At 47.7% G+C, this 12403-nt stretch overlaps 1 protein-coding gene across 3 annotated transcripts in view; it reads right to left on the bottom strand.

Annotated features, from left to right (window-relative positions):
- Positions 1-1324: 1324 nt before the first annotated feature.
- LOC146333942 (regulator of nonsense transcripts 1) overlaps positions 1325-12403 on the bottom strand; it is a 42880-nt gene continuing 31801 nt past the window's right edge. For 2 of the 3 annotated variants that reach the window (XM_084825132.1, XM_084825135.1), the window contains exons 16-24: positions 12139-12256; positions 11204-11360; positions 10240-10382; positions 9288-9462; positions 7989-8070; positions 6915-7076; positions 5579-5796; positions 4626-4745; positions 1325-3612 (exon numbers count right to left, since the gene is read on the bottom strand). In XM_084825132.1, coding sequence (XP_084681258.1) covers positions 4629-4745; positions 5579-5796; positions 6915-7076; positions 7989-8070; positions 9288-9462; positions 10240-10382; positions 11204-11360; positions 12139-12256 — 1172 coding nt within the window. In that variant the 3' untranslated portion in view covers positions 1325-3612; positions 4626-4628. The remainder of the gene's footprint in view (positions 3613-4625; positions 4746-5578; positions 5797-6914; positions 7077-7988; positions 8071-9287; positions 9463-10239; positions 10383-11203; positions 11361-12138; positions 12257-12403) is intronic. The other variant, XM_084825134.1, reaches the window with a different exon arrangement.

Genomic DNA, 12403 nt, shown 5'->3' on the forward strand with positions numbered 1-12403 from the left:
CCAACTACGCCCTTATCTGGACAGAGAGAGCCTTGCTACAGTTATCCACGCTCTGATAACCTCTCATCTAGATTACTGCAATGCGTTATACGTGGGGCTGCCTTTGAAACCGGTCCGGAAACTTCAGCTGGTCCAAAATAGGGCAGCAAGATTGTTAACAGGGACTGGCCTGCGAGCTCATATTACGCCAGTACTTTTCCAGCTGCACTGGCTGCCAGTCCATTTCCGGGCCCGATTCAAAGTGCTGGTGTTAACATTCAAAGCCCTGAACGGCTTGGGGCCAGGTTACCTGAAGGATGGCCTCCTCCCATATGTGCCTGCCCGGACCTTAAGGTCATCGTCAGCGGCCCTCCTCTGTGAGCCCCTGCCAAAGGAAGTGAGGCGGGTGGCTACTAGGAGGAGGGCTTTTTCTGCTGTGGCACCCCGGCTCTGGAATGAGCTCCCTAGTGAGGTTCGCCTGGCGCCTACATTGTATTCCTTTCGGCGCCAGGTGAAGACCTTTTTATTTTCCCAGGTGTTTTAGCATTTTAGCTTTCTAAATTTTTATCTTTGCTGTTTTAAATCTGTATTTTAAACTCCTGCACTGCTGCTAGGTTTTATTGTGGTTGTATTGTTATATTGTGGTGTTAATGTTCTGTATATTTTAAATTGTTTTATTGTGTGTTGCTTGGATTTAATTTTTGTGAACCGCCCAGAGAGCTTCGGCTATTGGGCGGTATAGAAATGAAATAACTAAATAAATAAACAAGAACAGACCACGGAACAACAGACTGGTTTAAGATTGGGAAAGGAGTACGGCAGGGTTTTATGCTCTCACCCTACCTATTCAACCTGTACGCAGAACACAACATGCGATTTGCTGGGCTTGATGAAGGCAAGGCTGGAGTTATAATCGCTGGGAGAAACATTAACGATCTCCGATATGCAGATGATACCACTTTGATGGCTGAAAGCGGGGAGGAGCTGAGGAACCTCATGGCGAAGGTGAAAGAAGGAAGTGCAAAGGCTGGGTTGCAGTTAAACCTCAAAAAAACCAAGATTATGGCAACCAGCTTGATTGATAACTGGCAAATAGAGGGAGAAAACGTGGAGGCAGTGACACTTTGTCTTTCTAGGCGCAAAAATTACTGCAGATGCTGACTGCAGCCAGGAAATCAGAAGACGTTTACTTCTTGGGAGGGCAGCAATGACAAATCTTGATAAAATAGTGAAGAGCAGAGACATCACGCTGACAACGAAGGTCCGCATAGTGAAAGCAATGGTATTCCCCGTAGTAACCTATGGCTGCGAGAGCTGGACCATAAGCAAGGCTGAGCAAAGGAAGATAGATGCGTTTGAACTGTGGTGTTTCTAGCCCTCATGGTTGCCAAAGGATATACTTGAGAGTTTACAGGTAACATCACATATGGCAGAGGGGCAGCTGACCAAGACTTGGTCTACATATGCAGAAGACTGCACTGTCTCAGATTGTGCCAGGGGGGTGGGGTGTTTAATTTTTTAATATTCCACATTAAAAAAAACTCCCTACAAAGGGAAATAAGCGCACAACAGGGCAGAAGATTCTACCACATCCCTTTACCAACTGTTCTGTATTTTTGTTGTTGTTAAAATGTTCAGGGACATTTGCTAGTGTATTCAAAAATGTGATCATGTACTACTTTATCTGTAGCAGTAGGCAGAATGGCTAGCAGAAGTGCATTTTGCTCCTGGCCACTGATTTAGCAAGAACAGAATCCAAGTATGTATAACTGATACAGCTTGCAGAATCTAGTCCCCTGTAAGCACAATACAAAGCAGTACAATAAAGAACCCAAGACTGACTGGTTCATTTGTTTCTATATGTATGCATTATTTGTTAGCCATTTTGAGTGCTATTTGCAGAAAGGTAACATGGAAGCTTTTCTTAAGACATCTGAAAGGAGTAGGTGGACGAGATGAAGACATACATACTTAAAAAAAAATAAAGCATCTTCTGGCCTGTGTTAAGAAAACTTGCAGGTTTACACAGCCAGGCATACAAGTTGTGTGCATGTGTGAACAAGCTGAATGTCATTATGGAAATATAAGCTCCCAGAGACGGAAGGCAAGAGCTCTTTATTAATTTGATGACAAACAGATTTTAAAACAAACTTGAGACAGAAAAAATACAAAAAAAGTCTTAACACCATGTTAACACTGATGTTTTGGTGGGTTTTATATCAAACCTCAGAACTGCATAACTGCTACAAGGGGGCGGAGGAAGGAGAGAAAGTAACCAAGCACAAAAGCAGAGGCAAGTGGTGTTAACTAGTGAAATATGAGGAGGGGGTAGGGAGGCATCAGGGAAGCAGTGGAAAGAAGAGGGAGCTACATTACTCAGTGGATTCCATTGCACAAAAAGGGTTATAGCACTTAAAAGTCTAGTTCAAAAATCTACGCAGCCACACAGCCTACCCAAGGGGGGTGGGGGTGGAGTAAGTTGAGGAACAGCCCTCCAGCAGCCTGAATAAAGAGAAGTCCATCCTTCAGGCAGGCAGGCAGCCTGCATCCTCTTTTCCTTACAGAAATCTAAACTCTGGAGATCTTTTTTCAGTTCATGAGAATGGTTAGAGTTTCTAATTTCATGTGCTACACACCTCCCAATTCTGCAGCTGCAAGTGGAGGCCTGATGGATTCTAGGAGGGGCAAAAGAGGTCTAAGTACACTTCTTGCACAACAGTGATGCAGGGGTTTTGTGGGGGTGGGGGAAGGAACAGGACAGATTTTGAAATTTCTAAATAAAAAGGCGAGGGGTTCTCTTAAGTACATTTATGTAAGTTACCTTGAGTTCCTCAACACTCACTCCTGAAGTTAAAACAGATGCTTAGAGCCCTTTGATCAGAAAAAGCTAACTTAATTCATAAGTTTTTAAAAACCACAACTAGGAGGTTGGTCAAACTGTCTCAAGAGAGGTAAAGGGCATTAACACATTAATGGGATCGTCTTGGGGGGAGGAAACAAGCAAACAGCAGGGTAACAGGCATTGTTCCCCCCTGCCCGACGTTTTTGATGCAGATAAAAATTCTTCCTGCTGCTAACACAATCGGGGGGGGGGGGTGGCGGGGGCCTTTGAAGGTGCCCTTTCCTAGTCTGACTCTAAGTGGTAGTTTGGAGGATCCCGCCAGAGAGACACTCCCGACTGTGGTCTCTGGCTTTGTTTATACTTCTGGTACTCAACTCATTCCACAGTCCCCTACTGTATCTCTCTCTCTCCCCCCCTCCCTCCCTCCGTGCGCGTGCGCACGCGCGTTGACAGTGGGGGGGGGGGAGACAGGGAACTCTGCTGAACACTCAGTTCTTTCGGGGCGAGTTGGCTCCTCAACAGCAAGATGCCAGTCAGTCTTCCAGTGTTCTCTTCCCATCTCTGGTCAGTTTCAGTGAGCTAGCAGTGGGCTCTCTCTCTTGTGCGTGCTCTCTTCTCTTTCTCCTCTCCATTGGTTTCTCTCCTTTCTCTACTTCTCTCTCCTGTTGCTCTCACAGAGTTGCTTCAGTTTTAGCAGTGGAAAACAGGTATCCATTTTATTTTATTTTTATTGCCCAGAATAAAATGCTGTTGAACTAAGCCCCACACAAGCTTAGCTCGTCTCCTTCAACCTAAATAAAAGAGGAAAAGAATGCTATTAATGTTGCAATGCTGGGGATACTGCTGGTGGAGAGCTTCTGAGCACAAGAACCCATCATAAACGGCTCAACAGCCATAACCAGGAGATCTGAGAATGCTGCTTTTGCTGCTATGAACAGCCTGGACAGCTACACCCAGTGGAGAGACAAGGCATTTCAGCACCACACCTTGAAACATGTCACCACTCACAACATGACACATTAACGCAGGATTTTCTTATTGCCAGACAGATACCGCCCCCCCAGAGGAAGCTCACAAACAGGACATGAAGAGGATGCCTTTCTCCTCTTTGTCCCCAGCATCTAGTCCTCAGAGGTAACTGGCTCTGCCTGGGGGCTCCATCCAGCTATGATCGCCAACGGCATCGATGCTGATCCTTCATGAATTTGTCTAACCCTTTATGCGCCAAAGCCAGCGGCTATCGCACCTTGGGGCAGTGAGTTCCACAATGTAAAGGTGCCTTGGGCAAACTAGTGCTTCTGTTTGTCACACCTGAACCTACTGCCAGTCAGTTTCATAGGGGGCCTCCAAATTCTGATCCTTAAAAAAAAAAAAAATAAGGGTTTGGGGCCGCAGCGATGGTTTTTTTTTAAATGAAGGACTAGAACAGACAGAAGACCACCCCAAAGCATCAGGGACAAGGTGTCTTTATCTAGCACACCCTGGTCCTTTCTCACAGGCCCCTCAGCCCCCACCCCCGCCTCTTCCGCTTCCATTGCTGGGTTAGAAAGCCACATTCTGGCAGGCCCAAGCACCCACTCCAAAAGAGCAAGAAGAGAACAAGGCATCTAAATCAGCTGGGCATGTTTTGAATAAAAACTAATACGACTCCAGTGCCAATGTTCTTATTTGGTTGGGGGGTTTTTTAGCACAGTCCTCACGCCCTATTTAATAGGACAAGAGGGGCCACTTGAGCATTCAATGCAAAAGATACTGAGGGAGCTGCCAAGCTGTCCTGCCACTTCTATCCTCCAAACTGCCTTACGCTCTAATACTGTGACAGTCCCGTCACTCCATGTTGATATGCGCGTTCTCCCTGGTAAGTTGAATCCTGCGACAGGGCCACATCGATCTGAGATTTAAACTCATCACCAAGATAACTATCCTGAAAGGGGGGCAGGGGGGAAGAGGAGGAAAAAAAAGAGAATTTTCCCGGTGAGTGATTTTTTTCATCTAAGAGGGCCTGTTGGGCCATATGGCAGGGTATATGGATGGAAAAATACAAATACACACAATTTTTCATTTACATTCTTCTTTTTTGATCAAAGCAACTTCCAGAAATAAAAACAAAGACACTTAAAAAAAAAAGCAATACGTAAAACAAGTGAAAACAAAAAAGTAGCAATAAAACTTAGAAGCAGCAATCACAAAAATCCCTTAAAAAAAGCAGAATGATTCATTGTTAAAGCCTGTTGAAGTAGAAACATCTTCAACAGGTGTCTAAAAGCAGACAGGAAAGAAGTTGCCAGAGCTCTACCAGGAGGGCACTCCATAGTTTTGGCCCTGTCTCTTGTCCCCACCTACTATATGGTTTGGGGATCAGGGCCTCTGACCTTGATCTCAAAAGGTCGGACAGCTTCAAATGGGAGGAGGCAACTCTTGAGGGAACTTGTCCCTGGGCCATTTAGGGCAGGAGTGAGGAATGCATAGCCCACCAGATGATGTTGGACTGCAATTCCCATCAGCCCTGGCCAGCAACCCAATGGTGAGGGGTGGCGTGAGTTGCGATCCAACAACACCTGGAGGACTATGTGTTCCCCACCCCTGGTTTAGGGCGTTAAAGGAGGACACCAGCACTTTAAGTCGAACCCAGGGGAAAGAATAGACAAGATACCACCATGAGGGGTGTGGTAGATGCCAGAGGCATCTACCCATATGCAGCACTTGCCCTAGAGCACCCCCCGCCCCCACCAACAGCTGTGGAGGCAGCTCTGTTACCTGCGACAGTTCTGGCTGGGACAGGCCTGGCTGGCTCATCTGAGACGGCTGGCTCATGGAGATGTAGCCCTGAGTCAATGGGCCCTGAGAGAAAGGCTGGGAGACCACATCTTGACTGGTCTGGCTGTTGGGTAGGTTGGCCTGGCTAGCCCCTGGCATCCCAAAACGGTTCTTCTGGCGCCCACCTCGGCCAGTCTTGCCTTTCAGGTTCCCACGTCCTGCAAGAGCAACCAGATCTCAACACGCAGAAGGAAGACACGCATTCAGCGGGAGTGCATCCACTGCAGCAGCTAGTCTGCATCCAATAGAGAAGCTCAGACAAGACACATTATGGGGCAGAGGACATTTGTGGTCAAACTGGAGACCTAGTGCAAGCTCTCCAATCTGGGAATCCGCCTCCACAAAATGGGAAAAGGTACACAAGGCCAGGAGACCAAAGGCTCCATCTCATTCAGCTCCCAATCCTGGCCAGCTAGAGGATGCCCCTGGGAAGCTCACAAACGGGGCACTCATACAAAAGGTCCCCTTCCACTTGTCCCCAGAAGCTGGTATTCTGGAGTATCCTGCCTCCCAAACACTGCAGCTACCCACAGCTAACTGCCATTGACTGACTCTGTCCTCTGTGAATTGACAAACAGACAGACTGATTAAATACAGAAACTGATTAAGTACACTGAATCAATCCCTATCAATTCATTTAGTTATTGACTCCCAGCGGCCATGGTGGCAGGCAATGATGGGAGTTGCAGTCCAACACATCTGTAGAACACCAGGCTGCCTTAAGACAATGACGGGGCTTCCCCTGCCCCTTTAAATATCTAAATCCAGGGACAGGAGGGCAGGAAATGTATGTGACCTTGTGAGTGGATCGAAGGAGCTTGAGCTGCAGAAGAACACAGCTACCGTGGAGTCGGAAAGACCAGAACTGGGTGGGAGTTCTGTTCATCCTCCACATTCCTCCATTCTCCCCCCTCTGCCAATGGCCTTTCCACTTCCAATGGAAGTGGAAAGGCCTACAATTATTTTTAGGGCCCTTCCTATGGAGCAGGGTTTTATCTCAGAATAACTTCCTCCACTGAGGGAGGCCAGGGCATGCTCTTCCACCAACAACCAATGTGGAATGCTTCGTGCTACTGGCATGCAGATCTAGCGAGCTTTACTCACTGAGGTTTTAAGAGCAACCATCTGACAACAAATATGTGCCACTATTGGGGAAAAAATAACCAAACTGCAAACCACCTCCTTTATGGTTCCTTGTTTCTGCCCCATACACTTAGCATTTCAGTGGTCGCACAACGTAAGCCCACAAAGCGCTCGTAAGGGCAGAGCATCCTACCAGCAGCTGGCCCGTTGGCCTGTCCAAAATACCCTGGTGGCGGCATGGGAGGCATCACCAAGTTGAATGGGATGGGGATGTTCATGGCTGTAATGTGACTAGGCCCGGCACTGATCATTCCAATCTGATCATGGGTTTGGAAATACATGTTGGAGGGCCGGCCTGAGGAAAGGGAGAGAAAGATCTCAGGGGGGATCCAATGACGTCAAGGCAATGGGAGCACAGCACAAGATGGCAGCCATGAGTGCGATCATATCACTCCGGTGCTGAAGGAGTTGCACTGGCTACCAGTTGTTTTCCGGGCCAAATTCAAGGTGTTGGCTTTGACCTTTAAAACCCTATATGGTCCCGGCCCAGCCTACCTCAAGGAGCGGCTCCGGCAACACCAGACAGGCCGCTCAACGAGACCAGCCTCGCCTGGCCTTCTCTCTGTCCCATCAGCCAGGACAGCTAGGCTGGTGAGGACGAGGGAGGGGGCCTTCTTTGTGGTGGCCCCCACTCTGTGGAACTCCCTCCCTAGGGAACTCCGCCATGCCCCCTCTTTAATGAGCTTCCTCATGCATTGAAAACTTGGATGTTCAGGCAGGCATTTGGGGTCGGTTAGGGTATTTTTAGACTATATTTTAACGTGTGATTTTACTGTTTTAAATTATATTGTTGTACATCGCCCAGAGTGGCCAGGTGACTGGCCAGATGGGCGATTAAGAAATTTAATTAATAAAATAAATAAAAATAAAAATAAAAAATGAGATGTTGATTTTTCCTCAGGCCTTTCAACCTGCCACAGATACAGATCTGCCTCCTAACTTCTGGTCTTTTGCACAAGGAAATTCTTTTGTAAAACTCCACTCTCTGCTGTCAAGGCTAACTTTGCACTCACCTATAGTATGTATCTTATTGAGCAGTATGGAACAAAGATGAGCAGAAAACCCCAGAGCAGGATAAGCTGCACCCCCCCACCCCCACCCCCATGCAAGAGAAAGGCTGTGACTGGAATAGCAACTTAACTATTCATGGCTCTGGAATCAGGGTAATTTTTGTTTTGATTGGAGGAGAGTTCCCAAGATCTCTTACCTGGGCTGCTACGGTCATATACTGATCCAGGGATAATAGCTTCACGGGCATCATACATTGCAGTTGTCATGAACCGGGCTCCCTAGAATAGGGAGACAAACCAAAACTCACGAAGAGGAAAGACGATGTCATATATTCCCATATTGTGCAGTTATCGCCTGTGACATAGGAAGCTTGTAGTAAGAAAAAAAATGCAGAAAGAAGTGGGCATCTAACTCCACAAAACACCTTTCCAGAAGAGCCTGCACACGTGTTTCTGTAGCTAATGTAATAGGGTGGCTAACTGACTGAGCAATGAACCAGGGAGCCCCTGGTTTTAATCTTACCTCTACCATGAATGCATCAGGTCGCTTTAGGCAAGTTACTGTCATTCTAGCCCCACCCCCCGCCCCGAGATAAAATATGGAGTTACCTTGCAGAATTGGGACTACAAGGTGAAACGTATGTGTAGTACTTTGAACTTTACAGTGTTCTATATAAAAGATTCTAGTTTCTGCCATCTGGGGCTAGAATATCTGAAGGACCGCCTCTTTCCACATGCACCTGTCCTTCAGTTGTGGTCATCCTCAGAGGCCTTGCTCCACAGTCCGCCGCCAAGAAAAGTGTAGATGATGGGGACATGAGACAGGGTTTTTCCACTGGTGGCACACCCTCCCCCGCCCCGCAATCGTGGAACTTTTCTTTGTTGTATTTTAGGCAGGTGGCTAAAGTATTTCCGTTCCACCAAGTATCTAGCATATTTCAGTCTTGCCTATCATGGACTCATTCTTGGCTGTTTTTATCTTGGCTTGTTTAAATACTGCTTTTTAAATTATTGTAAACCACTTGGGGGGGGGGCTTTTACAGCTGAATGGCAGTGTGCGAAACAAATAAAATACTTTGTACTTTTGACTTTAGCTGATCATGTTTGGGGATGGGAATGCCAAAGTCAGGTTGACCCATGAGATTCCTTTCCAGTCGTCGTTCCCCTGACACTTTGCCACTCACCCATGCTGTGCGGGTGGTGGTGGTGGTGGGGTAATCTGCCTGGCAAGAAAGACCTGTGCAAGGGACCTCCAAAAGCTGCTGCCAGAGTAGATGATACTGGGCAAGATGGACCAATGGTCTGACTCCGCATAAGACCGTTTATTATGTTTACCCTCCACAGGTGGAGCCCCAATGTGCAGAGGGCCCCACATCACTCCACCAATTCCATAGTGCCCCCTTCAGAAGGGGGGCAGGCAGAGGGTCTCTAGCCCCGCTCCTCCTCCTCCCTGCTGAGTGCGCAGATGCGTAGACAGGCCCAGGCACAGCACTCACGGGGTTGATGGTGTTGACCAGCTTCCGGGGCTTGCTGAACTGCATGAGGCTCTCGCGGAGGTTGTTCAGGGGCCCCTCAACCAGCACCTTCTGCTCCTTGTAGTAGTTCAGGAGGTGATTCCAGAGGGGCTGCTTAGAGAGTGCCTTTGGGTTGCCGACAATGATGACGCCATACCTGAGGAGTCAACCGCAAAGTGCTGCAGCCTGGCAAACTGGAAAGCTGGCTGGCTCTTGCCCAGACACAGCTGCTCCCTGCCATCAACACTGCCTGAAAGACCGCCTACTCTGGTATGAGCCTGTCTATTATGTCCTTCATCCAATGCCCTTCTCTGGATCCCCTTTTTGAAGTCAGGCAGGGGATGGCGGGAGAGAGGACCTTACCAGTTGTGGCAGCCTGTATATGCCTGGCACTCACACCAATGTCTTTTCAGTGCCTGGCAAAGTCCCTATTTGCCTAGGTCTTCCAGCAGATCATCTAAGTTGGTTTTAATCTCATGGCGCTGTTGTTTCTGCTCACTCTATTCTTTCTGGTGACCAATCGGAAATACACACACAAATTTTATTTTGGTTCTGATTTTTAAGCCACTCTCAGAGCTGGCAACCAAAGAACAGTGTGCAATTTTTCATCCTTAAATAAAGGCACACGAGTGTTAATGGCTAGTGACCTATGGAATGCAGTTACAGTCTTAATTCAATCCAAACATCTGCACAAGGACAGTCCAAAAAGGTTCATCGGTTGATCAATGGCTGAGCTCTTTGTAGCTTGCACCAATAACAAGAACAACAGCCTGAACTTAGAGCCAGTAAAGACCACGGTTTTTATACCCAACAACAAGGGCCAGAAATGTGATGTTAAGTGACCAAGAATTCAAACTTCTTAGCTGAACAGAAGCAAAAGGCTCTATGGAACTGGCACTGATCGCTGGCTTGCACTGGAAGGCTTCTTCTGTACCTTGCTCTGGTGAGAGCTACATTGAGACGCCTGGGGTCATTCAGAAAGCCAATTCCTTGGTGTTCATTGGCTCTGACACAAGACAAGATAATGAAGTCTTTCTCCCGTCCTTGGAAAGCATCAACACTGGCAATTTCCACTTCCTGAAAAAGGGGCGGGGGAGGGAGAACAGAGAAAAGAGTCCAGCTATAGCAAGTCCTAATCCCCCCCCCCCCCCCGATACCATATTCTCCTTCAGAAGGAGTGGGGTTATCCAGGAGTGAGTCACTTCTCCCATTTGATTCAGAGATGTAGTTCTGATTCCCAGAATCAATTGTTCAAAATAGTTCCGAGTCCTTCTGTCTCATTCTCACTGTACGGTGGTTTGGGGGGAGTGGGTGGGTGGTGTTAATCTACTTATCCATTTACAATTTTACTGTTACAGAAATTCATGTTTTCTTGGACGCCAAGTTTTTTTTTTATTCAGCTACATGACATCCTGAAACTGGGGGAGGCTCAAAGCACAGAGTCACCTGTACAGCTCTACCACTAAAGCAAGTAGGAGCAGCCCATGGCCAAAGAATTCTCTTGAGTCCACACATCTCAATAATTCCAAAAAGAGTCCATACAGCTTTAGTGGACAGGGCAGCTTTCCCCAACCTGGTGCCCTCCAGACATGTAGGAGACTGCAACTCTAGTGGAGGTTTAAGACGGAACTCTAACGGAGCTACCACTGCACAACTCCCAGCATCCACAAGTCAGCATGCTGGGATAGAGGTTAACATTCACAGTGCCTAATGTTTCTTTTCCATATTATGCCATACCCCACTCTTCACAACATGGCAGTGGCTAGGCTTCTGTGCCCCCTCAAGCAGAATATTTGTAAATACAGGTGTGGTTGCTTTGAACAAAGTGCAGAGACCAGCAGGTTTTATGCCAACTTAGACGACACAGGGAACTCAGAAAGATATGGAGAGCGTCATACCTGGTAAAGCTTGGTATGCAAAGAGCCGCTGAACTGCATGTACTGCACCAAGTAAGAGCGCTGGCCCTCATAGGGAGTGATTATACCAATCTGATCCGGTTTTGCACCAGCCTTCAGCAGCTTGGTGGTGATCTTCTCGACATTTGCGGCCTCCGTCCTGTAGGACGTAGAAGGGGTGGGGAAGAGAGGAATCAGTCTCTCTGTTGGGCCCTCGTTAAGGAGTAGACAGGCAGTAGACTCTCATGCACAGCTGTAGAACATGAGGCCAGAGCTCTCCTGGGCTTCCTCAGATGGCCATCCCCCCTTCCCCTTATGGTTTGGTGGTTTCCTGGCATTTGCATGATCCCACCCCCAAGGCTGAAATGCCTTTCCTAATGCTTAACTGCTGGTAGTAAGAGCGTCAAGTTACCTACAATATACATGTCTTTTTGTTATTTTGGCCCACCCCTTTGCCTTTGGCCCTGTCCACCACTGGAACGCAGCCCCCCAGAGCGTCTCCAAAATAGGATTTGTTCCTCAGGCTGAAAGAGATTCAACACCCCTGCTCTAATGTAACCTGCTCGCAACTCCAGTCAGTTCATTCAACAGAATAAACCTTTTACAATGTCCTAATTGATTCCGACCTCTCACATTGTCAAAGTATTTTTTTAAAAATGACAAGCATAACGGGGGAGGGGTAGAGATTGCATTATCCCCCAACCACCTGCCCATTTGCACACAAGACTGTGCCTCTCCCCTGTGGGGCTGCAGACCTCTGAATCAACACACGGGCTAAAAAGTTCAGCCTCCTTTTCTTCTTCCAACCACATCTTCTCATTTTTGGAGACCCCAACAGTATTCCTCTTTCTTTATGTGGAGGACCCCAAGGCAAACACACACACCCTTTTTGCAGGGACTCAGCTGGAGCCTCTCCTCTTTCCCACACAGTCTGTTACCTGTTTAAGTAAGAAGTACCGGAGCTTGCAATTTCTTCTTGCCCTTGGGTCACATAGAAAAACATGGGCTTGTCTGGCTGGGGCCACTGGAAGTCAAATCCCTTCTTCACACGGTCTGCTGCAGAGGGACACAGAACTGGTTTGTCAGCATTGGCGCCTTCTGAGAAGGCTTAAGCACTCTTTCGCAACCCAGCTCCCTACAGACGTGTTGGACTGCAATGCCCATCATTCCCAGCCAGCATGGCCGCTAGCTGGGAATTATGGA

Source organism: Heloderma suspectum, chromosome W (assembly GCF_057233095.1).
Source record: "Heloderma suspectum isolate Gila_16-S chromosome W, 16-S_ref, whole genome shotgun sequence".
In the NCBI taxonomy this organism is placed as follows: domain Eukaryota; kingdom Metazoa; phylum Chordata; class Lepidosauria; order Squamata; family Helodermatidae; genus Heloderma; species Heloderma suspectum.